At 47.2% G+C, this 27500-nt stretch overlaps 3 protein-coding genes across 8 annotated transcripts in view; all 3 read right to left on the bottom strand.

Moving 5' to 3' along the window:
• The window catches only part of LOC115542658 (protein-methionine sulfoxide oxidase mical3b), a 31031-nt gene extending 9100 nt beyond the window's left edge, over positions 1-21931 (bottom strand). The window contains exons 1-20 of one of the 4 annotated variants that reach the window (XM_030354985.1): positions 21592-21931; positions 19529-19944; positions 18907-19114; positions 18328-18444; positions 17785-17886; positions 17190-17345; positions 11839-11939; positions 10804-11061; positions 9999-10114; positions 9380-9506; positions 8709-8796; positions 7849-7996; positions 6836-7032; positions 6256-6356; positions 6085-6147; positions 5436-5606; positions 4517-4624; positions 3899-3988; positions 3012-3089; positions 1944-2127 (exon numbers count right to left, since the gene is read on the bottom strand). In XM_030354985.1, the coding sequence (XP_030210845.1) occupies positions 1944-2127; positions 3012-3089; positions 3899-3988; positions 4517-4624; positions 5436-5606; positions 6085-6147; positions 6256-6356; positions 6836-7032; positions 7849-7996; positions 8709-8796; positions 9380-9506; positions 9999-10114; positions 10804-11061; positions 11839-11939; positions 17190-17345; positions 17785-17886; positions 18328-18444; positions 18907-19114; positions 19529-19816 (2701 nt within the window). In that variant the 5' untranslated portion in view covers positions 19817-19944; positions 21592-21931. The remainder of the gene's footprint in view (positions 1-1943; positions 2128-3011; positions 3090-3898; positions 3989-4516; positions 4625-5435; positions 5607-6084; positions 6148-6255; positions 6357-6835; positions 7033-7848; positions 7997-8708; positions 8797-9379; positions 9507-9998; positions 10115-10803; positions 11062-11838; positions 11940-17189; positions 17346-17784; positions 17887-18327; positions 18445-18906; positions 19115-19528; positions 19945-21591) is intronic. The other 3 variants (XM_030354986.1, XM_030354983.1, XM_030354984.1) reach the window with 3 other exon arrangements.
• On the bottom strand, positions 12855-15218 carry LOC115542680 (E3 ubiquitin-protein ligase TRIM39-like). The gene is made up of 2 exons (XM_030355047.1): positions 15109-15218; positions 12855-15004 (listed from the first exon to the last, which is right to left on the bottom strand). Exon 2 carries the CDS (start codon positions 15000-15002, stop codon positions 13371-13373), a length of 1632 nt encoding a protein of 543 aa, XP_030210907.1. The 5' UTR covers positions 15003-15004; positions 15109-15218; the 3' UTR covers positions 12855-13370.
• A 1778-nt stretch (positions 21932-23709) lies between the features above and the next one.
• The window catches only part of svopl (SVOP-like), a 12931-nt gene continuing 9140 nt past the window's right edge, over positions 23710-27500 (bottom strand). For all 3 annotated transcript variants that reach the window (XM_030355048.1, XM_030355049.1, XM_030355050.1), the window contains 4 exons: positions 26393-26474; positions 25521-25610; positions 24013-24126; positions 23710-23930 (listed from right to left, as the gene is read on the bottom strand). In XM_030355048.1, the coding sequence (XP_030210908.1) occupies positions 23919-23930; positions 24013-24126; positions 25521-25610; positions 26393-26474 (298 nt within the window). In that variant the 3' untranslated portion in view covers positions 23710-23918. The remainder of the gene's footprint in view (positions 23931-24012; positions 24127-25520; positions 25611-26392; positions 26475-27500) is intronic.

Genomic DNA, 27500 nt, shown 5'->3' with positions numbered 1-27500 from the left:
CAGAGAAAACGACAGGAGAAACGTTAAGTCAGACTTACAGTCGGACGACTCCATGACGGCTGTCAACTGATAAGTTGAGTCAAAGAAATATTTTCACAAATAATGCAACAAAAAAATCAAAATTCTGAGAAAATGTGTAAAGTCTGAGGCCACTCAGGAGGAGAGTGTTCCGCTCGTACGCGAAGATCAGTGGAATGAGTGAGGCGGCGGCGACACACGGCACATATATACTTTTTCGTCTGTAGCCGTACGTCTCCCGCCTCATGTTTGAACCGCTGAGCGCCTGGCTTCTGATTGGTCCGCGGGTTTTGAACAGAACAAACAAAATATTTGATCTTAAAATAGGGACGGCAAACTTTTGAGAGGCCCTCTTCTCTCCCCCTCGAGCTGTCACCCCTGGGAGCAACAGACACTAACCTCAACTCAAAACAGCCTTTGTACGCGCATCGAGTACACACACACACACACACACACACACACACACACACACACACACACACACACACACACACACACACACACACACACACACACACACACACACACACACACAAAAACAGAAATAAACACACACACACACACACACACACACACACACACACAAAAACAGAAATAAACACACACACACACACACACACACACACACACACACACACACACACACACAGGAACACACACAGACACAAACACATACACAGAACGCAAACCTGAGGACCACAACATGAGCAATTACAAACAGGCCCGGGGCGTAAACAGTGTACCAATTCCATGTAACATCTGACAATAAAAGCCTTCTTCCCTGTCAGGCTGAACACACTCTTGTCTTGTGTGTAAGCAAACACACAAACACACACAGATTCACACACTCAAAACACTTCACGGACATGAAGGAGTCAGATGACCCCATAAGAGCACTTAGGGGAATCGTATGTTACTTTTGCCCTTGAGGGCTTGTGGGTATATCATCAGACTGATAGACAATGGTGACAGTATCTTGACCGGGGCTACGGGATCGTGGTTTTAATCTGTCCACATGTGTGATGTTCCCACGGACGATAAAGTTCCATCAAAGACGATAATGTCACAGTCCATCAATCACAGCGACGACTGAAGGACACTCTGACGAATTTCATCAAAATTAAATATTATACATTCACGCCTGTTTGTGTTTGAGTAGTGTCGTAAATATTATGAAGAGCAAAGCAGTTGCTTGAATTTGAAGGGCAACATATTCATTATGTTCATAAAGGAACATAATATGCCCCAATACCCATTTTCATTTTTTAAATATTTAGGGTTTAGTATTTATTATTATAAATTATTATTCATTCCTCTGATATGTCTGTGTTTTTTGTCACGGCCGTGGTTCTTTAATCTGTAAAGTAAACGTTTCAACGCTGAAACGATGTTGCAGTAAGGGTGGGATCAGACGGCGGGGTCTCGGGGGGAGACCGTGGGTTGGGACGGGGGTCAGGGGGAACATCTGAAGGTGTGTCGGTGATTGTACGCAGGCTTCTGGGCTGTTTTTTATTTGACGCGCAAATAAAAAAGACCTTTAATCAAAAAACCCAGGAATGTGAACATATCCCTAACAAGCGATCGTTTCTGCACTTTTTATTTTTTAATATACCGTGTATATTTTTTTTTAAATACATCATTTTGTTAACATTTGTTATCTATCTAAATACTTTGAATATAATAGTAATATTTTTTATATACATATTTTTTTTTATTTGTTTTTTGTATTTTAATATTTTTCAGATACAAAAAGTACCAAGAAAAAAATCAAAAACACACAAACAAAAAATTCGATCTCTGAGTCGAACCCAACAACACATTGTAAACCACACCGGCGCCCAAACCCCATCCCCTTTAGCTCCAGCACACGGGCCCTCTGCATCCCCAGCCACGGGTGGCGCCTCCTGCCCACGGTCAGCGCTCACCTCCGGCCGCGTCCCAGGCGTAGGAGGACAGGCGCAGGGTGGTGCGGCAGTGGTCGCACTGGAAGCAGCTGCGGTGGAAGAACAGCCCCTCCGCGCTCAGACGCTCCATCACGTACACCCGCTGGCTGCAGAAGAAGCACACGCCGCTGGCCCCCGCCGACACAGCCGTTGCCCCCGGCGACGCCTGCAAGGGGCCGCAGTAGAGAATTGCCGAAAAAAAAAAAAAAATTGCCGCGGCCTATCTGCCTGCTATCGGCCTACTGGGTAAGGAGTTGGACCAGTGACCGGAGGGTTGCCGGTTCGAATCCCGACCGGTAGGCAAAAAAGTGGACGGGGGGGAGTAGTTGTGCAGCACTCTCCTACGACCTCATCCACGGATGAGGTGCCCTCGAGCAAGGCACCTGAAACCCCCCACCTGCTCCCCGGACGCCGCGCTGCGGCTGCCCACTGCTCCGGGAGTGCCCCCATGTGTGTGTCTCCTGTGTGTATCTACGTGGAAGTGTGTATGCCTTCACCGGCTCCCGGATGGGTCAAAAGCAGAGAAAGAATTTCCCCCCAAAAAGGGACGATCAAGGATAGCTTAAACTTTAAACTAGCTTTCTTTGTTGTGTACAGGAATGGGCTAACCTAGCGAATGTCAGTACTTGGTTCTATGAACATCCTTACTGTACCGACCGCAATATATGGTTGTTTATCTTTCTTCTGACAAATGTACTTATTGTGTGTCTGCTCAATGCGCTTAATATAAATGTAAATTGAAGAGGTCAAAAGGTCAATGGATCTCTCTAGAATCCGTCTACCTGTGCAATGGTCCTTCAGCAGAACTCACAGAGTCGATTGGACCTCCACGGGTCCTTTGCCCACATGGGGCCTATTGGGGGCCCGGTGTTGGGGATCAGGAGCATTATTGACAGATTTTGCCAGATTGGGCCATATTTCCCGCCCAATCTGGAAACCCTGGCTGCAGCGATGAGCAGGAAATCTGGCCCAATCTGGCAACACTGATCAGGAGGTGTCTTGACTGTGATTACGGCGCTTAAGAGTAAAAGAGGCGGAGCTGCTACTTACCGGCTCCTGGCTTTGAATCTGATTGGTTATCTGCTCGGCCATGGAGCTCACTCCCTCGGTGTACATCCGGACAAAGTTCTACCAAAGGGGGAGCATGGGGGGGGGGGGGGGGGGGGGGGGGGGGGGGTCGGGGGGGGGGTCGAGCAAACAGAAGGGAACAGACAATGGGAAAGGTTAGCAACGACAGTGGAAATAAAACAACCCCAAATCAACCGCGTCAGCATCCAAAGCAGCAGGTACACAAACGCACATTCTGAAACGCACACACACACACACACACACACACAGATACACGCACACAGAGCGACACAAAACGTTGCTCTCGACGGTTGAAAGATAAAAAAAAAAGAACACTATTTTATGAAAAGCGTCATGTTCGAATGTTCCCTAAAAGCAGCTTCCCTTGTCACTGTGCCAAAGGGCAGGCAGGCAGCCAGTACCTCGCTGTGTCAATAGGGGGTATTCAGAGAGTCACACGGGCCATGGCCTGCAGGGTTACCCAAATACCGTCCTCCATGATCCCGACCATAGTGACCGCCGCCGCACCATTAACCCTACGTGGTCGGCACAGAGTCATGCAAGAGCTCTGATTGATTGTCGAGTCGATCACAAACAAGCCACGACGCGCCAAAGGACTGCGCTCCATAAATCTGGTTTTATGTGGGTCGTAAACCCATTTTTTGAAACGTTGAATAAAGATGGGTGAGGAGAAATAAAAAATAAATAGTAAAATAATAATCAATAAATGAAAAACTTGTCGACAGGACACAAACCTTTAAAAGAGCACGGGATGATTCTAAGAAAAGCTGAGGGGGTCTAGAGACGCAAGGTCACTAAGAGGTAGCTGGTGGGGAGGTCTTCACTTGACCCGTACAGTCGGGTCATACCTGCTTTCCAACAGCAGGTAACGGAGTGTGACCCTTGATCTTCTCTTTGAACCGAAAGCTCATCTGCTCCTGTTGCTGCGTGCGTTTTTTCTTAAAGGGGCGGCAGCAGCAGCAGCGAGGGGAGATGGTGATGGAGATGTTAGATTAAGGAAGGGCGAAGAGAACCAATATGAACAGAGACACTCACACAAACAAACAAATCATAGGTTAATCAATTAATAATTCAGGAAATGCATACAATTATGCTAAATGAATAAACAAATGAATCAATGAATCAATTAATCAAAAATATTTAAAGAAATGTCATCAATTAATAACGAATTAAAGAAATGCATTCATGAACAATAAATAAATAAAAGTATTAATTAAAAAATGAATGACTACGTCTGCTGAAAGAAAAAGTACCACGCTACAGCTACTTGCTGTGAGCTACCTACTAGCATAATCTAGTATATATATCTACAACTATATGTATCAACTATATATATCTATGCATATTTATATATATATATTTTTTTTATATATGTATATATATATTTATATATATATTTTTTAATATATTTATTTTCCTTTCTATGTATTTATTTCAAATCGCCTCATTTTCTGATTGGTCTTTACCGGCCTCCAGGCCTCCCCGGGGAACTTGGCGGCGTCCTCCACCGCCTCTTCCAGAGACGGGGAGTCGAGGGCCTCTGAGCCATAGGGCGGGCTGGGGAGGCACTGCCCCTGGTGGTCAAACGGGGAACAACACCAGACACAGTATCTCTTCAATCCCTTAGGCACTGGCTGATCCCAGAGCAGGGGTAAAGGTTATCTTGTTCTCACAAGACAACCCGAGCTTAGTTGTACAAATGACTTATGTGTCTTATATAGGTCATTTGTAGGCATGTAAAAGGAGACGTTTTTAACGGCACTGGTCACATGTAAAAGAAAGTGTCAGGGGCTCTGGACTACCCTTAGGGTAAGACACACACACACACACACACACACACACACACACACACACACACACACACACACACACACACACACACACACACACACACACACACACACACACACACACACACACACACACACACGCACACACACACCGAAAACACACACATTTAAATGCATTAACAAACACGCACAAACACGCATTAAAATACATACAAAAACTAACACACTCATACTCATTTTAATGCAGCCATACACACACACACAAACACACACACACACGCACACACACACACACACACGCACACACACACACACATTTAAATGCATACACAAACACACTCACACACACACACACACACACAAACACACGCACACACTGTGACCCAAAATAATTGTACAGCTGAAAATGTCATGCGCCAACGAAGTAGTTCAATTCCTGTGTGTTATACTTTATCGGATAAACCTAATAACACAATAACAAAATAGCAAGAAATATGAACTTGTCAGGAAGATCTCCTCTGATTGGTCAGGAGGAACTCCTCTGATTGGCTCAGGGGGAACTCCTCTGATTGGCTCAGGGTCACATGTCTCCTACCAGTCGTCGTTGCGCGGCGTCCGAGGAGGCGGGACTTTGGCAGGAGGAGGCGTTGACATCCAGTCTGGCCTGCAGCTGATTGGCCATGAGACGCACCCTGGATCGCCCGGACCCGCCCACAAACCCTTCCTCTGGGCCCTGGTCGTCGTGGTAACCGGCGGTGTCGTCATGCTGGGATGTAAAGTGAGAAACATGGATTGATTATATTGTGTAACTATCTATTCCACAAATCAGTACCGATCTTAAAAAGCAATTATATGCCATTCACAAAGCATAATTGTATGTTTTTTTTTAATCTATTTATTCACACATTTCTTAAACATTGTACATTCTACACATTTCCCATACCCACTCCGGATTGGCTGAGGATTCAACATGGTGAGCAGTTGTAGAATCTGCCTTGTGCCATGTGTTTCCCAGTGAGGTGCAACGGCTGAGCATTGGCCATAAAACAAAATTGACCCCAGCATTGCTTGAACTAAACGTCCCTCGTGGGCATTTAGTCTCCGAGACGGGGTGAGCCATCTCAGCATTCTGACCCCAGGCAAATATTGGATAGATTACGTTTTATTAGCAACTATTTAACAATTCTATAGTCCAAGCGCTCTAAAAGGACTACAAACCCCACAATGCAACTTTTTGCACTTACCTCTAATTCGTCCAGGCACGGACGGCTCGTCCTCCTCCTCTTCCACAGGGCGTCTTTCTTCTCCTGTGGTCGTAAAGTTATACTCGAGTCAAACTTCGGATTTTCGCAGTCGTTTACATCAGGAGAAAAACAAGGCGGAACCAACAGCAGAGCGGTGGCCGGTGTTTGTACCCTGGGGTTGCGTTTGCGTGACGGACTGTGGCCCAGCCGGCTCAGGAGGGAAGCGGGGGCCAGGAGAGCAGATCTGAAGTCAGCACTCTGAGACAAAGAACCTGGGAAGATGAAATATGTTAACATATGGACCCCATATCGTAGTCTAGTACACACCGTAGAGAGGACAAGATATGGACTCTCTCTCTGTGTGTGTGTGTGTGTGTGTGTGTGTGTGTGTGTGTGTGTGTGTGTGTGTGTGTGTGTGTGTGTGTGTGTGTGTGTGTGTGTGTGTGTGTGTGTGTGTCTGTGTCTGTGTCTGTATGTGGGGGGGTATATTTGCTAAGAAGCAAATTATATATCATTCATAATTTACCTTTATTTAATCAGGTTACATGTATGCAATGTATGGTTGTGATTGAACCCCAAATCCCGGTTGAATGCTTTAGTTTACACTAACGGTTTGGCTAGACAGAACCAAAGACAGTAAAGTCCGACCCCAATTCCACCCTCTCTGGATTGGTGACCAATAGTGTAGACCCAGAGCAGTCAGTCCCCTGTGATATCGCTGTTTGACCCGCATGTTATGACCCAGACTCACCACCAGGGGGCAGCGTTTCCCGGAGCAGCTGGTAGAACTGGCTGAGGTACATGACCATGGAGAGGGAGTCGGGCTCCTCGGCGGAACACATCTCCTCCGCCGTCATGAGGGGAGCGATGCCCAACTCCCGCTGGGCCACGCTGAAGCCCAGCCGCACGTTGGCCTCCGCGTCTGACTCCCCCAGGGAGTCAAAGTCACTTTAGGGGGGAGAGGGAGGGAGGGAGAGGGAGAGGGAGAGGGAGAGAGAGAGAGAGGGAGAGGGAGAGGGAGAGGGAGAGGGAGCGGGAGCGAGAGAGAGGAAGAGAGAGAGAGTATAAAGAGGAGATGTGGGCATGAGTGTACTGCAAACATGCATGCACATATATATTCACAAACGCAAACAACACACACGTATGCACACACAAACATACTTACACACAACATTTTAACTTACGCATGTGCACATAACACAAGCCTACGTAGGCATACTAACATACACACATGAACACACGAGCACATAATCAACTCAGACGCACACACACGCACATGTAAGCAATTTACACACTCACACACACACGCACAAACACACACAGACACACACACAAAACACAGGTACACACATACACACACACACACACACAAACACAGCTGCACACATACACACACACGAACACATAAGCAACTCAGATGCACACACATGCACATGTAAGCAACTTACACACTCACACACACACACACACACACACAAAAACACAGGTAACCATACTCACAGAGACACACACAAAAACACAGGTACACACACACACACACACACAAAAACACAGGTAACCATACACACAGAGACACACACAAAAACACAGGTAGACACACACACAAAAACACAGGTACACAAAAACACAGGTACACACACACACACACACACACACACACACACACACACACACACACACACACACACACACACACACACACACACACACACACACACCCCAGGGCTCTGGGGGTGGGCGGGGCTCTGGGGGGGCGGGGCTCACATGAGGTGGGGGCGGTGGCGGTGGATCAGGGCGCACAGCGCCAGCCCGCTCTTCCAGGAGGTGGTCAGGTCGCCCACGGCAACGGCCCGGTACCCCCGGGTCTGCTCCTGGCACCAGGCCAGCAGCTTGTTGGAGCGGGAGAAGGACTCTGGACCGGGGGGACAACACCGCCCATTCACACACACACACACACACACACACACACACACACACACACGCACGCACACAGATATACACAGACAAAGACACACACACACAGACGCACACACACAGACGCACAGACACACACTCAAAAACACACGCACACACACAGACACACACACAGAGATCCAGGTACAGACACACACACATAGACACAGACACACACACACACACACACACACACACACACACACACACACAGACACACAGACGCACACACACACACATATATACACACACACACGCACACACATATATACACACACACGCACACACATATACACACACACGTACACACATATATATACAGACACAAACACACACACACACACACACACACACACACACACACACACACACACACACACACACACACACACACACACACACACACACACACAAGTACAGGCACAGACACACACACACACATACATATATACACACACGCACAGACACAGACAAATACACACAGAATGTCATTTTTTGTAAAGTTTGTGATCTTACTTTGATGCAAACAAAGTTTAATCCTCCTACAGACGCCTGCAACCCAGGTAACCGAGATCAGCAGCATTTTTATGTTTTACTCTATTCTGACCCAGTAGGGGGCAGCAGACTCACCACTACGGTCTAGCGGAGTTCAACTCAAACAACACACTCACCTTGTCTGAGCAGTCTGGGGGGCGGGGAGCAAACGAGGGAGTCCACATCCACCTGGGGCTCCTCTCCCGTGTGGACCAGGTGCTTCACCTGCAGGGACAATCCTCAGCCAACCCAACCCAGCAGTAACACATAGCAACACATTGTGTGAGTGTGTGTGTGTGTGTGTGTGTGTGTGTGTGTGTGTGTGTGTGTGTGTGTGTGTGTGTGTGTGTGTGTGTGTGTGTGTGTGTGTGTGTGTGTGTGTGTGTGTGTGTGTGTGTGTGTGCATGCTTGTGTCTGCATGCATGCAGTCATGTCTGTCTGTCTGTCTGTCTGTCTGTCTGTCTGTCTGTCTGTCTGTATTTATGTATATTTATGTGTCTGTCTGTCTGTCTGTCTGTCTGTCTGTCTGTCTGTCTGTCTGTCTGTCTGTCTGTCTGTCTGTCTGTCTGTCTGTCTGTCTGTCTGTCTGTCTGTCTGTCTGTCTGTCTGTGCATGCATGCATGTATGTATGTATGTATGTATGTATGTATGTATGTATGTATGTATGTATGTATGTATGTATGTACGATATGTACGGTATGTACGGTATGTACGGTATGTATGTATGTATATTTATGTGTATATTTATCTGTATACATGTATGTATCTATATATGTCCATATATATGGCTGTGAGTATATCTGTGTACCTGCGCGGGGCTGATGAGCAGAGGGTTGTAGTTGGGGTAGCGCGTGGCTGGGTCCACGGTGTACTGGCTGATGTTCCTGTGCATGTTCTCCGGAGTGGTCTGGGGCAGCAGGCGGTACACACTCTCCCTGGACGGCAGGCGGAGAGAGGCACTCACCCACCGCTCGGGACCATGGGAACAGAAAGGGGACCAGGATGGCTGGTTGGGGAGTGTGTGCGTGTATTTATATGTATGGGTGAGAGACAGAGAGAGAGGGAGGGGGAGAGAGAGAGAGAGAGAGAGAGAGAGTATGTGTGTATATGTGTATGTGTGTGTGTGAGTGTACAAATGTGTGTGTCTGTGTGTATGTGTGTGTGACTGTGTGTGCACATGCACGTGTTTGTGTGTGTGCACGCGCGCGCGCCTGTGTCTCTGTGTGTGCATGTGTGTGTATGTGTTTGTCTGCGTCTGTGTATATGTATGTATATAAATATACGCGCGCGCGTGCGTGTGTGTGTGTGTGTGCGTGTGTGTGTGTGTGTGTGTGTGTGTGTGTGTGTGTGTGTGTGTGTGTGTGTGTGTGTGTGTGTGTGTGTGTGTGTGTGTGTGTGTGTGTGTGTGTGTGTGTGTGTGTCCTGACCTGGCGGCCAGCGCCTCCAGGGGGGCGGTGCCCTGGGCCCAGCTGCGGATCATCCAGGTCGAGTCCAGAGCGGCCAGGAAGCCGCGGGCGATGCCCGTCCCGATGGGCCAGAAGGGCTGCAGGGGCCAGGACACACACACACACACACACACACACACACACACACACACACACACACACACACACACACACGTACACACACACCCATGCACGCACACAGACACACACACAAGCACACACAAGATACAGGCACAGACACACACACACACACACACGCACAAACGACATATACGCATCAACGCACAAATTCAGGTACACATAAACACGCAGAGACGCACGCACACATACACGCACAAACACACACACACACACACACGCACACAAAAACAGAGACAAAGACGGACCCAGACACATTTTACATATATAAACATGCATAACATGTCCTGGATTTGCGGCAGTGAAGGGCCAGGTTTAAGTCCATACTGTGCAAAAAGGGTCAAGCCCAGTTGTACAAATAATGACTCGTAGGACAGAGAATGAGAGCCTCCATCCTCGAGAGAGTCATTTGTCTGTTCGGCTCAAGGTGGCACACTGAACCATAGCATCTCCTTAATTATATCTAGCTTCATATCAAAATTCAAATTCATCAAGTGCTTTTCATTCATTCACTCGTGTCGAGGTCAGAGAGGCACACTTTGAATTTCCCCTCTCTCTCTCTCTCTCTCTCGCTCCCCCCGTCCCTGATTGGCCTAGATCACCACCATTAACCCTCTCCCTCTTGTGGCGCGTCCCCCCCCGCCCTCACCTCCAGCAGGCTGTCCCCCACCAGCGTGAGCAGCAGGGGTCGGTCGTGTCTCCGGCGCACCATGGCCGCCGTCTCCGAGGCGTACATGCAGGTGAAGTCGAACATGGCCACGTCCGCCTGGCCGTAGTGGTTCATGGCGAAGTCCAGGCTGGGCAGCCGGTGGCCCGTGGAGAATCCCGCCGCCTCGCGGGCGTACGCCTGCAATGCATTCTGGTCCACGTTCCCGCGGGACAGCAGGAGCTCCGTGTCCGCGTGGTCCTGGGGGTCAGAGGTCAGAGGTGAGGGGTGAGGGGCGTTTGGGCTGGAGGCTAGTTCGTAGTCGTCTGACTACGCACGTATTATATGTTGTAAATCCTGGCACTTAATGTACTCACTTATTGTGTGTGGTAAGTCCTGGCACTTAATGTACTCACTTATTGTGTGTGGTAAGTCCTGGCACTTAATGTACTCACTTATTGTGTGTGGTAAGTCCTGGCACTTAATGTACTCACTTATTGTGTGTGGTAAGTCCTGGCACTTAATGTACTCACTTATTGTGTGTGGTAAGTCCTGGCACTTAATGTACTCACTTATTGTATGTTGTAAGTCCGGGCACTTAATCTACTCACTTATTGTGTATTGTAAGTCCTGGCACTTAATGTACTCACTTATTGTATGTTGTAAGTCCGGGCACTTAATCTACTCACTTATTGTGTATTGTGAGTCCTGGCACTTAATGTACTCACTTGTTGTGTGTTGTACATCCTGGCATATAAATCAGTACTTAGCATTGTGTAGCATCTTATCCTAGCTATCTTTGTTTGTGTGTACGGGGAATGGGTTAACCCAACAATTGTTAGTGCTTGGCACTTGTTTCTATGAAAGTCCTCACTGTACTGACGAATTAACTTGTCGTAAGTCGCTTTGGATAAAAGTGTCTGCTAAATGCCCTCAATGTAAACGTGAATGTAAATCTGAAAGTCTTTTATAGAGGATGGTGCTAGGGATGGTGGTTGCAGTGTTTGATTCCCAGCCCAAACGCATGTGTCTGGGTACCTGCAGAATGACCCCTTTCTCCAGCAGACTCTGCTTCTTGGCCGTCATCACAAAGTAGTGCGTGTCGTCCTTGTAGTACACTATGTTCTCCAGATCAATGCCTGGTGGACCGAGACAGAGAGAGAGACAGAGAGACAGAGAGAGAGAGAGAGAGAGAGAGAGAGAGAGAGAGAGAGAGAGAGAGAGAGAGAGAGAGAGAGAGAGAGAGAGAGAGAGCTTTCACATACACACTTCATTAGCAGTATCTCAGAGTTCATATCAGGATAGTGTAATGGCAAGGCAAGCCAAAAGGAACTGGGTTCGATCCCCATTGTGATGCCACCGCTCTGTGCGGGACAGTCACGCATTTCCATTACTTTTTACAAGTCCCGCAAATTGAGACGTTGTCCCGCATTGTTATCGACAGTCAGACTCGATTATATATTTATTTTTAATGCGTGGTTCATAATCTGGTAATCAAATACCTATCAATGTGCGGAGACAGCAGTGAGGGCTGTCATCAGGGGGCGGGGCGGGCTGTTTGTTCATGTCAATCAAACTGGGAGGCGGACGCAGGTTAAGGGCACGCCCACCAACAAGTTATATTTCTCTTTGATTTTACCATCATCCAGTTGCCCTTTTTCCTGTGTTTTTTTCCTCCTCTATTTGTGTTTGGTTGGATATCCTTTCCTGGATTAACGAGATTATGCTTTGATTTGATTGGATTTGTTCGTTAACCTGGTTCCTCAAGCCTTGTGAGATCGAAAAGACATAAATGAAGTGTTGTTCCTCCACATTACAACATGCAAGGTGAGCAGCATCATACAGCTTTTGACTGGATGCCATAATACTAATATTCCTCCCATATTTCCTCAGACAATCAGGGAGAAGGTGAAACACACATTTAAACATGTGTGTAACACATGTTGGGTCGTTGTATATTGGAGATGAATTTACTGGTTCATCAACTACAAACCTTTTACAATTCTTTAGTGATTTAAAACGTTACATCAATCTCAAAATGATCAAAAAAAGGGTTTTAGGCAAAACAAATTTATTTTTTGCATTACACTTGTATCAGTATTTATACTCAATACTATTGACTGGAATGTATCTATTTCGCTTAAATGATCTATTACAATGATAATGTAGGCCCATACATTTTTTGCCTTTTACTTTTATTAAAATCAAAGTGTAAAGAACATTGTATTGTTTTTTCATTAACTATTCAGAGTTTAAAACCAATAGAAAAGTTAATAAACTACAATTATTATTATACAAATTAATCCTCTAAAGATGTTTTACGTAACAGCAACTGTAAACAATTTTATAAAGTTCAATTTATATAAGAAATCAGGAGAAAACAGACAAATAATAATGTAATCTGACATTTTTAATGAGTTGTATTCATTATATTCCTTTAGAAACGCTCATTAAAAGACAGCAGGACACACTAATGAAGATCTCTCAGATCTCACATAGTAAAGATTATCCTTCATGGAACAACATTAATTATTTAGGTCGTTTGATTATTTTATTATCAAACTAAGGTCCTAGTCTGTTTGATTGACAGGTGAGAGGATCAGGGGGGCCGAGTTGTTAGTACCTCCATAATGATGGCCGCCTGGGCAGAGGAATGGATAGAGAGGCTCACTGAAGGTGCAGCCAGTAGCAGAGTAGATATGAACCCTGGCCTCCACATCATAGAAGGAGAGCAGACCCTCATCATAATCAACAAACACCCCCACCTTCTGGAGCTCAGCTCTCAGAGGGAGACAGACAGAAGGGTCATCTCTAAAAGACAACCCATCTTTTTCAAAGTAAAGCGTCCAGGATCCCGTCTCAGGGGTCCCTTTGGTCTTGCCGATTCTGTCGATGGACTCTCTGACCACTCCTAAATACCATGAGGTCTTGTCTTTAACCTGGACCTCAAAGTAAAATCTCCCTGAGGAGAAGCTCTGCCTTGTGAGAACATGTATATACCGTGTAAATCTTTTAGGGTTGTCTGGGAGTGTCTTCACTACACTTCCATCATGTACTTGTTTCCCGTCCTCAGACAGGATGAGCTTGGGATGAGCTGTATCAGGATCCAGAGTCACATCTACTTCATACTGCTGGACCCTCTTCAGTTCAGCAGCTTCACGCAGCTTCTTCATCTCCATGTTCAGTGTCTCCTCCAGCTGATCCAGGGATCTCCTCAAGGTCCCTACGTATGACGGAGGTCGGACCTCCACCGTCGTCCGGTCCCTGGTGGGTGGAGGATCCTTCAGGGATCTGAAGGCCTGGAGGAAGTGGAGGTGGTCTTCAGTGTGTGAGAGCTGCTTCACCTCTGAGCTTCTATTGGTCAGATCTTCTATTTCCTGCTCCAGCTCTTTAATGAGGTTATCAGCTTGTTTCTCTGTGGATTTCAGTTTCTCTTGAACATTTTGGTTGAATTCATCCCGGCACTTTTCAACACAGCCTATCAGAGCAGTAAAGACCTGGCCACCAATGGCTATCTCTCTGTCTGCATCTTTGCTGCTCAGTTCCACTGTGTCTGTGATCTCCTTAATCTTTTGTTTTCTCTCCTGAATCATCTGCGGAACTTCAGCCTCTATCTTCCCCAGCTGGGCCGTCCTCACTTCATATTCCTCCTTTAGAGGTACAACAGGATGGGACCTGTGGTCACCCTCTATGCAGAACTGACACACACATACCTGTTCAGTCTGGCAGAAGAGCTCCAGAAGTCTGTCGTGTTTCTTACACATCCTGTCCTCCAGACGGTCCATAGGCTCGACCAGCCGATGTTTCTGCAGGCGAGCGACTCTCTGATGTGGCTCCAGGTGGGTTTGGCAGTAAGAGGTAAAACACACTAGGCAGGACTTCACAGCCTTCAGCTGGGTCCCAGTACAGACGTCACAGGGAACTTCTGCTTGTTCAACAAAAAGCTGCTCTTTTACTCGTACAGTTGTTCTAATCTGAGCAGCCAGCTCTGATAAGAAGGTATTGACCTGTAGATCAGGTCTTGTGTTGAAGAGCTTGTTGCAAACAGGACATTTGTACTGGACTTGTTCATCCCAGAACTTTGTAATACAGGTTCTGCAGAAGTTGTGTCCACATGCGGTGGTAACTGGATTGTTGAACACATCCAGACAGATGGAACATGATAAGTTCTCTTCACACCAGGAAGTGATAGCAGAGGCCATCCCTAGACACAGACGACAAGGTTTATGTATTGAGCAATTATATTTTTCTAATTCCATAACGGGAAGAGAAGTTTTAACTTTCTCAAAGTTGTGCTGTTTTACTTACCTTTTTGTTACTGTCTGTCGGACTATTTGTTCAAAAATGCGTTTTATATTTCTCCTGATCGAGGGAACTACTTCGACGTCGTATGGCTTTTGTTTCTGTTTCGTTTCCTGAACCAAACGCCCTCTTCTCTCCTCCCCTAACCCCTGGCTCCGCCCCCAAGGACACAGTTCACCGACGTTACAACTTCCAGACTCTTTGGGCTGGATGTATAGAGATAATGCATGGAGATATTCCTTTTCTCCAAGACTCTTACCTCATAAAACTGCCAAGTCATGTGCACATGCACCAGACCAACGATGCAGCAGATAATTCCAATAAATTAAAAGTAGGTTAGATAATTCCCAATTTATAAGATGGAATATTTATTGTGTTGTTTATTACTGAATGCTGGGGATCGCGAGGTGCAGCGACATGTGAGGACTCGTTTCTTCGCGCTCTGCACGTGGAGCCCCCCTCCCCCATACAAATATTACTTCAATAGTTATATTAAAGTGCTTAATAACTGTATGGAGAAATCAAAATGCATGATATTAATGATAATGAAGTCCTAATATAAAGAGACAAATAAATAAATTATTACATTATAACTTATTCTGCTCAACCGGTCCCCTGGTGTCTCTGTGATGACTTTCAAGAGTTTTAAATGGGGAACTTTATTATGATTTGTTGCGGCTGTGGACCGACGGCCCGCCCTCATATGTAAAACCCTCCGTGTTTCACATTCATATCATATCATATGCAAACTGTACACTTCGTCACCACGTTGTTGTGTTACCACAACAAGCCTCCATCCAATTTTCTTAGGTATCGGTTTTGCCCGCCCAGTGCTGTTAGTGCGGAGGAGAGAGAGACTGTAGGGATAGTTGTGCCCAGTGCTTAATTTGAGGGGGAGCAAGGGGGAGCGCGCTCCGGAAGCTCTGACGCGCGCTCCGCCAGCTGGAGTGTGTGTGCAGTGGCGGTTTTAGGCACGGGCGAACCGGGCAGTCGCCCGGGGCGGCATATTTGTGGGGGGCGGCAAATCACATGGGTGGCGCCACGAGCAGTATAAAAAAAAATGCGCTGCGTAGCGGTTATCAATGAAGTTCGACATAACATTGTGTGGGGAATAGGTACTTCGGCGCCCCTTGCTGTAGGCGTACACCCGTGTATAGATGGAATGAAACCCTCACTGAAGTCCGTAGGTTCCCCCCCCCCAGCGCTCCGGGAGCTCCCACTTGACAAATTAAGCACTGGTTGTGCCTGCTATGTTCCATGTTCAGGTGCCAAGATGTCGGGACCGGGTTATGAAGTCGATGCAATTATTCACCATGCCACCAGTTTGTGCGTAAAGAAGCTAGGGTGACCAGGTGTCCCGCTTTGTGTGGGACAGTCAGACTAGTATTATTTTTTTTAATAAAATGCGTGTTTTATAATCTTGCAATCAAATAGCTGTGTGCGGGGACAGCAGTGAGGGCTGTCATCAGGGGGCGGGGCGGGCTGTTTAATCATGTCAATCAAACTGGGACGCGGACGCAGGTTAAGGGCACGCCCACCAACAAGAAACAATGCAACGCATTGAATCATTCACAGGTGGAAGCCTCACAAACTTTGTTATTTAGACTACATGCTTGTTGTACAGTTATGGTTTATATTCGCCAACTTGATTGTGTATAGCCTACCTATCCTTTGTATTAACATTAGAAACAATTTCGGAAATAATTGTTTGTTCTGAAAAAACGTCACACATTTTGACACTGGCGTATCATCAGCATAGGCACTGTCAGCTTCGCTTCTCGGACCCCTAATTGGGAAACTTTCCCTGGGGGAAACCAGAGAAAGACGAGTCATGTTTTGTGTGAAGGTTGCTTTAGTCATTTTTCCATTTCACACGGAGGTGAATAGGAGGTGAAACGACACAGAAAATGACAAAAGCTCAATGCCTAGGCTTACTATGTTTTCTCACGTGAGAGAACTTGGGAAAGTTCCATTTAAATAAGATAGATTTGTTAAACTTTTATTTGCAGGCTGTTCTGAATCTTCTGAATCAACCAGACGGCAAAGCATAATGTTATGAGAGAGCGAGAGCACGCTTGCTCACTCACCGGTCTCCTGCCGCAGCTCCTGGAAGAACCTCTGGTTGAAGATGAAGGCCACGCCACTGATCTCCTGCACCTTGGCCTCTGCCGTGGTGTGGCGGTTCATGAAGTTAGCCGTGATGGCGATGGCCAGCTTCCCGCGGAACTCCTTGCGCTTGAACCCTGTGATCGGACGCAAAGAAGAGGAGGCTGTCAGTCACAGGCTGGTCTCCTATAACAGCCGTGATGGACGCACTCGAGCTGTTCTGCCTTGCTCCGTCTGCACTAAGCTAAGGTCCCTCACTCGTTGGATCCATATAGATTGATTGCAAATCAGCCATTTAAGAAGTTCTCAAAGTACTTAAGATGTACTTTTTATTTGAGTTAAATAAAAACTTGATTGGGCTTTGAATTGATCAAGCTAGATTATAAAGCTCTGCAGGATTCCAATAGATTAGATCTAGCAAATGACGAAGAGGTCTGTTTAAGCCATTCACTAGTATTCGAGATGTGACACATAGTGTTGATATTTGCATTGAACGGCACTTTGCTTTACAAGGCAGTCAACGTTTTGATTGGTTGTTGATTTGATTATTTTCATTGGTTTTGTTTGGCTCTTTACCAGGAAGTGTGTTCCGTCGTCCGTCCGCGCCAATAACGACGTCCACATCGAGCTGGCTGACCGGATGAGTCTTGGGATGAACCTCCAGCCTCCAGCCTGCCTCTGTCCGAGACACGCATCACATACATCATGCATACTCCAAGAACGTTTGGCTATTCATTCATAACGTTTATCGTTTTCGAATGGTGCTGTATCCCCATGAAATAACACATCGTGATACAGTTCTATAATATAAATTATTAATAATGGGACGTTACGCCTTTAAAATGATAAACATGAGGTTTGAAACAACAGAGATAGAGGAAAGAGTTTTACAAGTCGGATTGCAATAGCGGTGTTTCATCAGAGAGGGCGCTGTTGCTACGAGACTTTACTTTCTCTTCTGCATTGTTGTGATTTCACTCCATCGGGTCCTTACCATACCACGTGACCGTGTGTCACAGAACAGCCAGTTGATCGGGTTCCGCTTGTTTACAGTTCTAAACAATAAGAAGGCCCTAGTCCTCGTGTTTCTAGAGAGAGATACCAGCCCTGGGGACTCACTGTGGTGCTCTTGGCTCCCCGGCGGCTCCACCAGCTGTTTGAACTCCACGTTGACGTGGACCTCCACCCCTAACAACAGCGCCACCTTCAGGAGGATCAGCTGCAGCTGACGGATGCCTGCAAGAGCAAAGAGCAAGAAATGGTCTCAGGTCAGAGGGACATGTTGAAGGTTTTCATTACAATTTCCCATTTTTTCCCTAACACACACACACACACACACACACACACACACACACACACACACACACACACACACACACACACACACACACACACACACACACACACACACACACAGCAGGTCTGGGTTTGGGCGGGGCTTACATCAGATCAGACCAATGCATAAATTACTTGATGTACTGTTCTTCAATACCGTTTTTCCCTTTTTAAGTCTTTTTGAGTCTTGATGTCTTTCTGTTAATAATGGGACCATTAATTGGTCCCATTATTAACATTTGGACCAAACTAACGACGATGACGACCGAACACACACACACAAACACACAAAGACACACACACACACAAAGACACACACACACACACACACACACACACACACACACCAAAACCTGGACTTACTGATGTGGTCGATGGAGGCGCCGCAGAACTTGCCGTAGAACTTCTTGGCCCCCAGGCCGCGCAGGTCGTGGATGGTGAAGGGCCACAGGTGGAGGACGTTGTTGCGGGAGAAGGCGTCCCTCTTCTCCACCAGCACCACGCGGGCCCCCATGAAGGCCAGCTCCACCGCCGTCCGGAGCCCCACCGGCCCCGCCCCGATGACCACACACTGGGGCCCCGGGGACACGGACACCGTGAGAAAAACAAGAGCTACCGACTGATGTAACGTGAAACCCTGCAGCGATATCGACCGTAGACTGGCTGGCTCTTTTTATTCGATTGAATGGTCTTTCTTCTTCAAGAGTGTGTGTGTGTGTGTGTGTGCGTGTGTGTGTGTGTGTGTGTGTGTGTGTGTGTGTGTGTGTGTGTGTGTGTGTGTGTGTGTGTGTGTGTGTGTGTGTGTGTGTGTGTGTGTGTGTGTGTGGTAACGGCATGGGAGTCTTACTGTAGTGTCTGTCTGTCTGTCTGTCTGTCTGTCTGTCTGTCTGTCTGTCTGTCTGTCTGTCGGTCTTCCTGCCTGCCTGCCTGCCTGCCTGTGCGCGCGTACGTGCACGTGCGTGCGGTAGCAGCGTGTGCGTCTCACCGTGGTGCCGGCGCAGGCCCGGCCCGTCATGTACTCGGGCAGCGCCGCCCTCTTGTCCAGCTTGGCCCAGAGTGCGTTGGCCTTCCAGTAGTTCAGCCGGTGCTTGACCGTGTGGTAGAAGGGCCACTGCCGGGGGTCCCCGGGGACCGCCCCGCCGGGGACCCCCAGGTGGTCACAGAGCAGGCCGAAGGCCCTCAGAGTGGCCCTGCAGGTGGTGGCCCCGACCAGCTCGTCAAACAGCTCATGGGCGTCGTGGCTCCCCGGGTCGGCCTTGGCCCCGTCGCCCATGGCGACCCCGCGACTGGGGGGCCCCTGAGGAAAGCGGGGACGGGACGGACGACGACTCCTCCTGATGATGACGTCACCGGCCGGACTCCAGCTCGGCCTTTTTCCCGGCTGCGCCTGATTGGCCGTTCCTAGAAGGAAAGGTACGAGTACAAATGAACGCGTATGGTGTGACATCTGGATCGAGGGGTCGACCCGGGAGAGGTCAGGTGTCTGGTCGGCAGTGTCTCTGAAACCGAGGTCGAAAGACAAGGTGCCCTGAGGTGTTGTATTGGGTTCTTCTGTTGTTGTTGTTGTTGTTGTTGTTGTTGTTGTTGTTGTTTTGTAGTTTTACTGGGCTTTCTTTGTCCGTGGCTGTCAGAGTTTGTGTTTAACAGCAGGAGAAAAAGACGCCACGGGGAAGGTTAGGGAATGTCTCTGGACGCTGTGTGTGTGTGTGTGTGTGTGTGTGTGTGTGTGTGTGTGTGTGTGTGTGTGTGTGTGTGTGTGTGTGTGTGTGTGTGTGTGTGTGTGTGTGTGTGTGTGTGTGTGTGTGTGTGTGAGACGGTGCACAATGGACTCTATACATTCACAGTTCCATCCCCGCCAAGCACAAGAGAGAGCGAGCGAGAGAGCGAGCTAGAACGAGCGAGAGAGAGCGAGAGAGAGAGAGAGAGAGAGAGAGAGAGAGAGAGAGAGAGAACAAGAGAGCGAGCAAGCAAGAGAGAGAGAGAGCTTGCGTCACATGAGCTGTCTTTTGTGTTCTCCAGTCTCCTCATCATCAACGCTATCTGATTGTGAGGAACAATGAACGCTCCTGTGCGGGTTATGAAGATGCAGATTTGAGAATGCGGTAACTCCTCGCCAGCGCAGCAGAAGCAAATACAAGCACGGCACAGTTCGAAGGCCCAGGTAGTAACCTTTCAGCCTGGTTGGACACACGAGGTGTCAGGTATGGACGGTCTGAATACAGCCTTCTCTCTCTCCAACAGATTTGACCCAAGCTGTAGTAACGCCTAACCCCCAGCCTCTGAGGACAACGCGGACCTACAGAGATAATCCTGAACACAAACATGACTCCGCCACTCCGGTCGGAGGTTGACATACACCTCCCTCAGTGAGATGAGATGAAGGTGAAGACTTGGTGTGTGCTTTGAAGTGTGACTTGTTGACGGTCAATTCTGCGGTCTGATTGGTCAAAGAGTCTTTGATGCAAGAATCAACAAAGGTGAGGTGTGGATTCAAACGGTCCGTGATATGCTGTAATACAACTAGTTCTACCACTCCTCCATACTCTGCTGCTGGACCCGAACCGTGGTTTCGAGAAACACTGCTCTATTTAATTTACATTAAGGGTATTTATCAGACACTTTTATCCCAATCGACTCATCCATACATTCACACACCGACGCTGGAGTCGACAACGTCCGGGCGACAGCCAGCTCGTCAGGAGCAGTCAGGGTGAGGTGTCTTTCTCAGGGACACATCAACACTCTGCTCGGAGGTGACGGGGATTGAACTGGCAACCTTCCGGTGCCAAGGCAACCTGCTCTGCCTCCCGAGCTTAGCATAGAGAATACCTCGCTCTCTTCATGAAAGTGGTTAGTTCCCACTATGTGCAGCTTGTCATGCCACCGAAATGACACCCTCCGCAAGTCGACCTTGTCCTGAATCGGCACATCATGACGCCATCACTTTGACATCACGACAGGAGTACATTTCTATACAGGTGAGGCTCACTCTGCGAGTAGTAAAACACAGACAGGTGGTTGAGAGGGAGAGAGAGATCTTGGACTTACCGTTCACAGCGCCGTCGTCCTCACCGTGGATAAATCCGTCTCCGGCGGCTGTCTTCCAGGTAAGGGTTTAAGTCCCGTGGTTAGCCACTGCTGCAGATAGCTGCCTAGGGCTACGTGGCCGTGCAACAGACTGCCGTCCGCAAGCGCCGGTACATCAGTGTACGTACGCCTTTAAGACGCACACACACCCACACACACGCATTCACACTGCACAGTGCACAGTGGTGGACACTGCTTTGGACTGGTAGACGTTTCTGCCATCATAATGACGTGGATGCCCAACACTCACACACACACACACACACACACTTGTCCACAACAATACAGCCAGGGAATAAAAGTGGGCTTGTGTGTGTGTGTGTGTGTGTGTGGGGGGGAGGGGCAGAGTCCTCCCACACAGCACTTAACTTGAAGTCACACACACACACTAATCTGATGGGTGTCAGGGACGCAGACGGCCGACTAACAAGCTTAAGTCAAGGAGGATCAGAGAGCAGGAGAGAGTGGGAGAGAGACAGAGAGAGAGAGCGGGAGAGAGGGAGAGAGAGAATGAGTGAGGGAAAGATAGTGAGTGAGTGAGTGAAGCGTGCTGTTCAAGACGGTAAAGACCTCACGTTTATCAAATCAAAACACGTGTGTTGGAGACCCAAGGCCAAACTCAAGTCCCAGTCTCCATCTTCTTTAGAAAAATAAATGATGTCAATTTTTACGTAGTTTTATCGCTATAGAAAACAGATCAACCTTAAAAATTATAATAATTGATCATTACCAGTTTGGATGCTCAGTGGAGCAGCCTTTTTTTTTTAAGGTCTATAACAGGAAACAAAAGTACGCACTGGGTTGATTCATACACAGTTTGGCTTGCCAGGGGGTGACCCCCAGGTCAGAGGTCACCGAGGGGTCACCTCTAGGCCCGAACCAACCCAGTTTCTTTCAGTGGAAAAGTTTGAGAAATAGTCTGAACTGAGCTGAGTGTGAATGGGACAGTTTAATAATAAAAATAGAAATATGCAAAAGGAACCTGTGATGGAAAATCTACATGTTACGTTTTTGGTCTATCTATGAACTTAAGTTGTGTTACTATTTTGTGTGATGCATATATTGCCTGCCTTCTGCTCTCCTTTTGGGTCATTTAAAGTGTGAACGTTAGAGGGTCGTGTGATGCATTTTATTGCCTGCCTCTTCCTATCTTTTCGTGTGTTGTAAATCAGCTTTCAAGCCATGCTTTGATGTATGGGCTTGTTCCACGACCCCCTGGCTAGCGTAAACGAAGAGGGGGTTAGGTGGCACGGCCGCTACCCCCTCCAATGGCATCCAGGGGAGCTTCAGTTGTAAAGATAACCATCTGGTCGAAGTGAATAAGAACTCATTGATTTCTAACACTCAGGGGACTTCTCCCCAGCGTACCTTCAGAGAATGAAGTACCACGCAAAGAGAAGCTCCCATCTGAGGCCTCAGATTATTGTAATGTATGCCTGTTATGTTGTTTGTTGATGCATGTTGTGATGTATCTTTGTTCGTACTTTTATTACAAATATATATAACCACTAATTGTCAACAGTATTGTGTGCTTTTTGCATCTAAATATCTCATCTGCTTAGACGCAATATCTGATACAGAAATTGCCACGTCAAACCTCACTTCCCCTTATCTACAATATTTTCTAATAACATGAGAGACCGGAGTTGTTTATTCCATTTATATTACAGTGACCAACTGTGATTAATTACTTTATCTTTATTAAAATTCCATCTACTTGGAATTACTTGGTTCCATCTACTTAATCTGCTGAAATCAAATTATTCTTCTGAGGTGCTTTGTTTTTAATGTTTGATGAGTAACAAATCTATTTGTCACTGTAATTGTGAAAAGTGACCTGTATTGAGAAAAAATGCACACCCTTAAAAAGATATGGACCAATCGGGATCAAGCATTGAACAATGCTGTGGTCTAAGGCCCCATAAGCCCCAGGCTTGCCTGCTTCCTCTGCCTGCCAGAGGGCTGGCCGGGCGGGGGAGCCTCGTGCTAATCCATGGGTGTGACACCGCGGAGGAATGACTTAAATATACAGTGGATGAGCGCCACGCCTTCACCACCAACCACGGAACAACGCCTAAATTATATTGTAGTTTTTAATACTTCAAGTTTTGTGAATTTCCCCACAGAGGGGATATAAAAAAAAAAAAAAGGAATAATGAATTAGAGACAAGGGCAAAGGAGTGTGTTTTTGTAATTAATTATTAATGACAATTAAACAAACAGCGTTAAACAACTTATATTTCTCTTATTCACAGGAGTGTCTTGCGGTGTCTGGGTCGTTGTGTTCTTCAGGAGGATTGCTGAAAAGAGAAGGGCAGAGGTCAGACATACAGTTCGACGGAATAGAGCAGAGGTCGAAGGTCACCGTGGGCAGAGTCTCACCAGCAGCGCTCGGCCCTTGGTCTCTATGGGCAACAGGAAGTTCCCCAAGGCGCAGACGATGGAGGCCACGGCGAACGGGCACATGGCGTACATGACGGAGCGAGACATCAGCACCTGGAGGGACACACGCCGTCGTTAGAGGAACAGTCGGTTCATAGGAACAGTCGGTTCATAGGAACAGTCTGCTGGATTCAAAGGAACAGTCCATTCAAAGGAACAGTCTGTTGATTAAAAAGAACAGTCGACCGGTTTAAAGAAACAGTCGATTCAAAGGAAAAGTCGATTCAAATGAACAATATGCAGATTTAAAGGAACAGTCTGTTGATTCAAAGGAGCAGTCTGTTTATTCGAGGATCAGTCTGTCGATTCGAAGGAACAGTCGGTCGATCCGAAGGAACAGTCTGCTGATTCAAAGGAACAATATGCAGATTTAAAGGAACAGCCTTGATTCCAAGGAACAGTCTGTCGATTTAAAAGGAACAGTCTGTCGATGAAAAGAGCAGTCTTTCGATTATGAGGAACAGTCTGTTGATTAGAATGAACAGTCTGCTGATTCAAAGGAACAGCCTGCTGATTCAAAGGAACAGTCTGCCGATTCAAAGGAACAGTCAGTTGATTCAAAGGAACAGTCAGTTGATTCAAAGAAACAGTCGGTAGGTTTCAGACTGTTTCTTCGAATCTGCAAATACTTGTATGCTAAATATGCAGCTGAACTGGTCCTTAAGCGGGCGAATGCTTCAGGGAGAACCAGTTAAATATTTATTTGCGCCTCTGTTGACACTCAACAGCAGTATTTAAAGGGCATACTTAAGCAGAAGCTTTGCACAAGTGTGCTAAATGTGCTCAGGGCAGTCATCACGTTGCTGTACATTCTCTCAAACATGAATGGGGTAGTCATGGAGATAGCCATCTCTGTCACAGTCTGTGACACAAAACGAAAATACTATATATATATATAAATCTCTTATCTTATATAGATATCTATGCATCTATTTGCACGTTCTTTTAAGTTTCGGTTACAGCTGACCGTAAACAAGCCTAATTAAACTCCCCCAAATTTCCTCTCGTGCGAGAGCTAACAAACCATTCAGTGTCAATGAGAGGCGGTTAGCTTGCTGCTAGCAGGAGAGAAGGTGGTGGACCTACATTTACATTTAACATTTAGGGCATTTAGCAGACGCTTTTATCCAAAACGACTTACAATTAGTACATTTGTCATAAGAAGTGAAACAATATGTCGATGTCGGTACCGTAAAGATGTCCATAGAACCAAGTGCAAGTACTAACAATCGCTAGGCTAACCCATTCCCTGTATACAGCAGTGATAGCAGCTACTGCAGATGCTACACAATTAAGTACTATGAATAAGTAAAACGTACATTAAGTGCGTACATTAAGTGCCAGGACGTACAACATGGTGGGCGGGAGGGACGGGACGGCTATGCAGAGTCTAGGTGAACACTGAACAGGTGAGTTTTGAGTCTTTTAGGGAGTCTTTGGCATTTTACCTGGGCGATGAAGGGGGCGATCATGCCCCCGATGCGGCTGAAGGAGGTGCAGAAGCCCATCCCCAGAGAGCGCGCCACCGTCGGGTACACCTGCACCGCAAACACATCAGCACACACACTCTTATTTTGAAAAGACGCACCGATTGAACTCAGTGCAGCCAGGCGATACAAGGGCATCTGTGACATGCTACTCAAGGCAAGGCAAACTTTATTCATACAGCACTTTTCATACACAAGTAGTTTACATTGAAACATAGTCATACAATAAAATGAAATAATAAAAAAAAAAAAAATACGTAAAATAAAATAAAGGCAAAGTAAAAAATGCATTGTTTCTACAATGCCTATAAAAAATAGCAAACGCCATTTGCTATTTTAATATTTTTGTATTTAGCAAAATACAGCTGAATCCGAGGTGGTTTGTATTTGATAGATAGGATGCACGCCATTAAGGAGCAGGGAGGAGGAAAGGGCATTGTTCTCTAGGAGGTCTACAGGTGGGCTGCGGGGAATCGAACCCACAACCTTTAGGGCTGGGAGTCGGCCCTCCAAGCCACACTATATCATCCTGATATATGTATGTGTGTGTATGTGTGTATGTATGTCTATGCGTGTGTCGGTCTGTCTGTGTGTGTCTGTGGGTGTGCGTCCATCTCGGTGTGTGTCTGTGTGTGCGTCTATCTCGGAGTGCGTCTGTGTATATGTGCCTGTCTGTCTGTCTGTCTGTCTGTCTGTCTGTGTCTGTCTACAACACTATATCATCCTGTCTTAAAACTTATAAAGCCACTTTTTCTTTTTTTTTAAGTTTGTAAATCCTACAGAAAACCACATTTTCCGGCGGCAATATGAATGCCAAAACTCTGTTTCCGTACCTCAGCGGTGTAAATGTAGACCACGTTAAAGTTCATGGACACCAGAGCCCTGAGCAGGAAGAGCAGCACTGTGAAGCCTAACCTGGGAGGGAAAAACAAGACAGGGAAAACAGTTAGAAGGATTAAAGCCCGAGAGACAGCGACCCGAGTAACAAAGAGCTCTCCTGGGAGACACAATCAGCCACCCAGGCAGGGACTACAGTACAAAAGGTGTGTGTGTGTGTGTGTGTGTGTGTGTGTGTGTGTGTGTGTGTGTGTGTGTGTGTGTGTGTGTGTGTGTGTGTGTGTGTGTGTGTGTGTGTGTGTGTGTGTGTGTGTTATTGAGGCTACTGCCATCCATACCACAGTTGTAAAAACTTGGAAAGCATAGGCCATACGTACAGACAATACATTGGATAAAGTGTTCAGAAACTTTGACAAATTATGTAGGATACAGTTAGTGTTCAGTTTTTGTCAGGGCAGTGGATTTTTTATTAATTTGAAAGTTTATTGTCAGGATAAAACTATTTTTTTTTAGGGGGAAATGTAAATAGATAATTATGTGATAATTAAAGATTATAATTTGAATAATATTTTTTAATTAGTATTGTGATGGTGTCAGAACATCGGTTGATGGCCGGTTTGGACCGGTTTAGGTCATCTTGGGGGGGCAGTTGGGGGGCCGGTTTGGGTGGTGTTGGGGGCCGGTTTGGGTGGTGTTGGGGGCCGGTTTGGGTGGTGTTGGGGGCCGGTTTGGGTGGTGTTGGGGGCTGGTTTGGGTGGTGTTGGGGGCTGGTTTGGGTGGTGTTGGGGGCCGGTTTGGGTGGTGTTGGGGGCCGGTTTGGGTGGTGTTGGGGGCCGGTTTGGGTGGTGTTGGGGGCCGGTTTGGGTGGTGTTGGGGGCCGGTTTGGGTGGTGTTGGGGGCCGGTTTGGGTGGTGTTGGGGGCCGGTTTGGGTGGTGTTGGGGGCCGGTTTGGGTGGTGTTGGGGGCCGGTTTGGGTGGTGTTGGGGGCCGGTTTGGGTGGTGTTGGGGGCCGGTTTGGGTGGTGTTGGGGGCCGGTTTGGGTGGTGTTGGGGGCTGGTTTGGGTGGTGTTGGGGGCCGGTTTGGGTGGTGTTGGGGGCTGGTTT

This window comes from Gadus morhua, chromosome 4 (assembly GCF_902167405.1).
Source record: "Gadus morhua chromosome 4, gadMor3.0, whole genome shotgun sequence".
Taxonomy (NCBI): domain Eukaryota; kingdom Metazoa; phylum Chordata; class Actinopteri; order Gadiformes; family Gadidae; genus Gadus; species Gadus morhua.
Note: the sequence above shows the minus strand (reverse complement) of the source record. Positions and strands in the feature narration are given on the sequence as shown.

What these genes read in the sequence shown, in the direction of transcription:
- LOC115542680 (XM_030355047.1), bottom strand. Translation starts at nt 15,002, where the DNA reads ATGGCCTCTGCTATCACTTCCTGGTGTGAAGAGAACTTATCATGTTCC.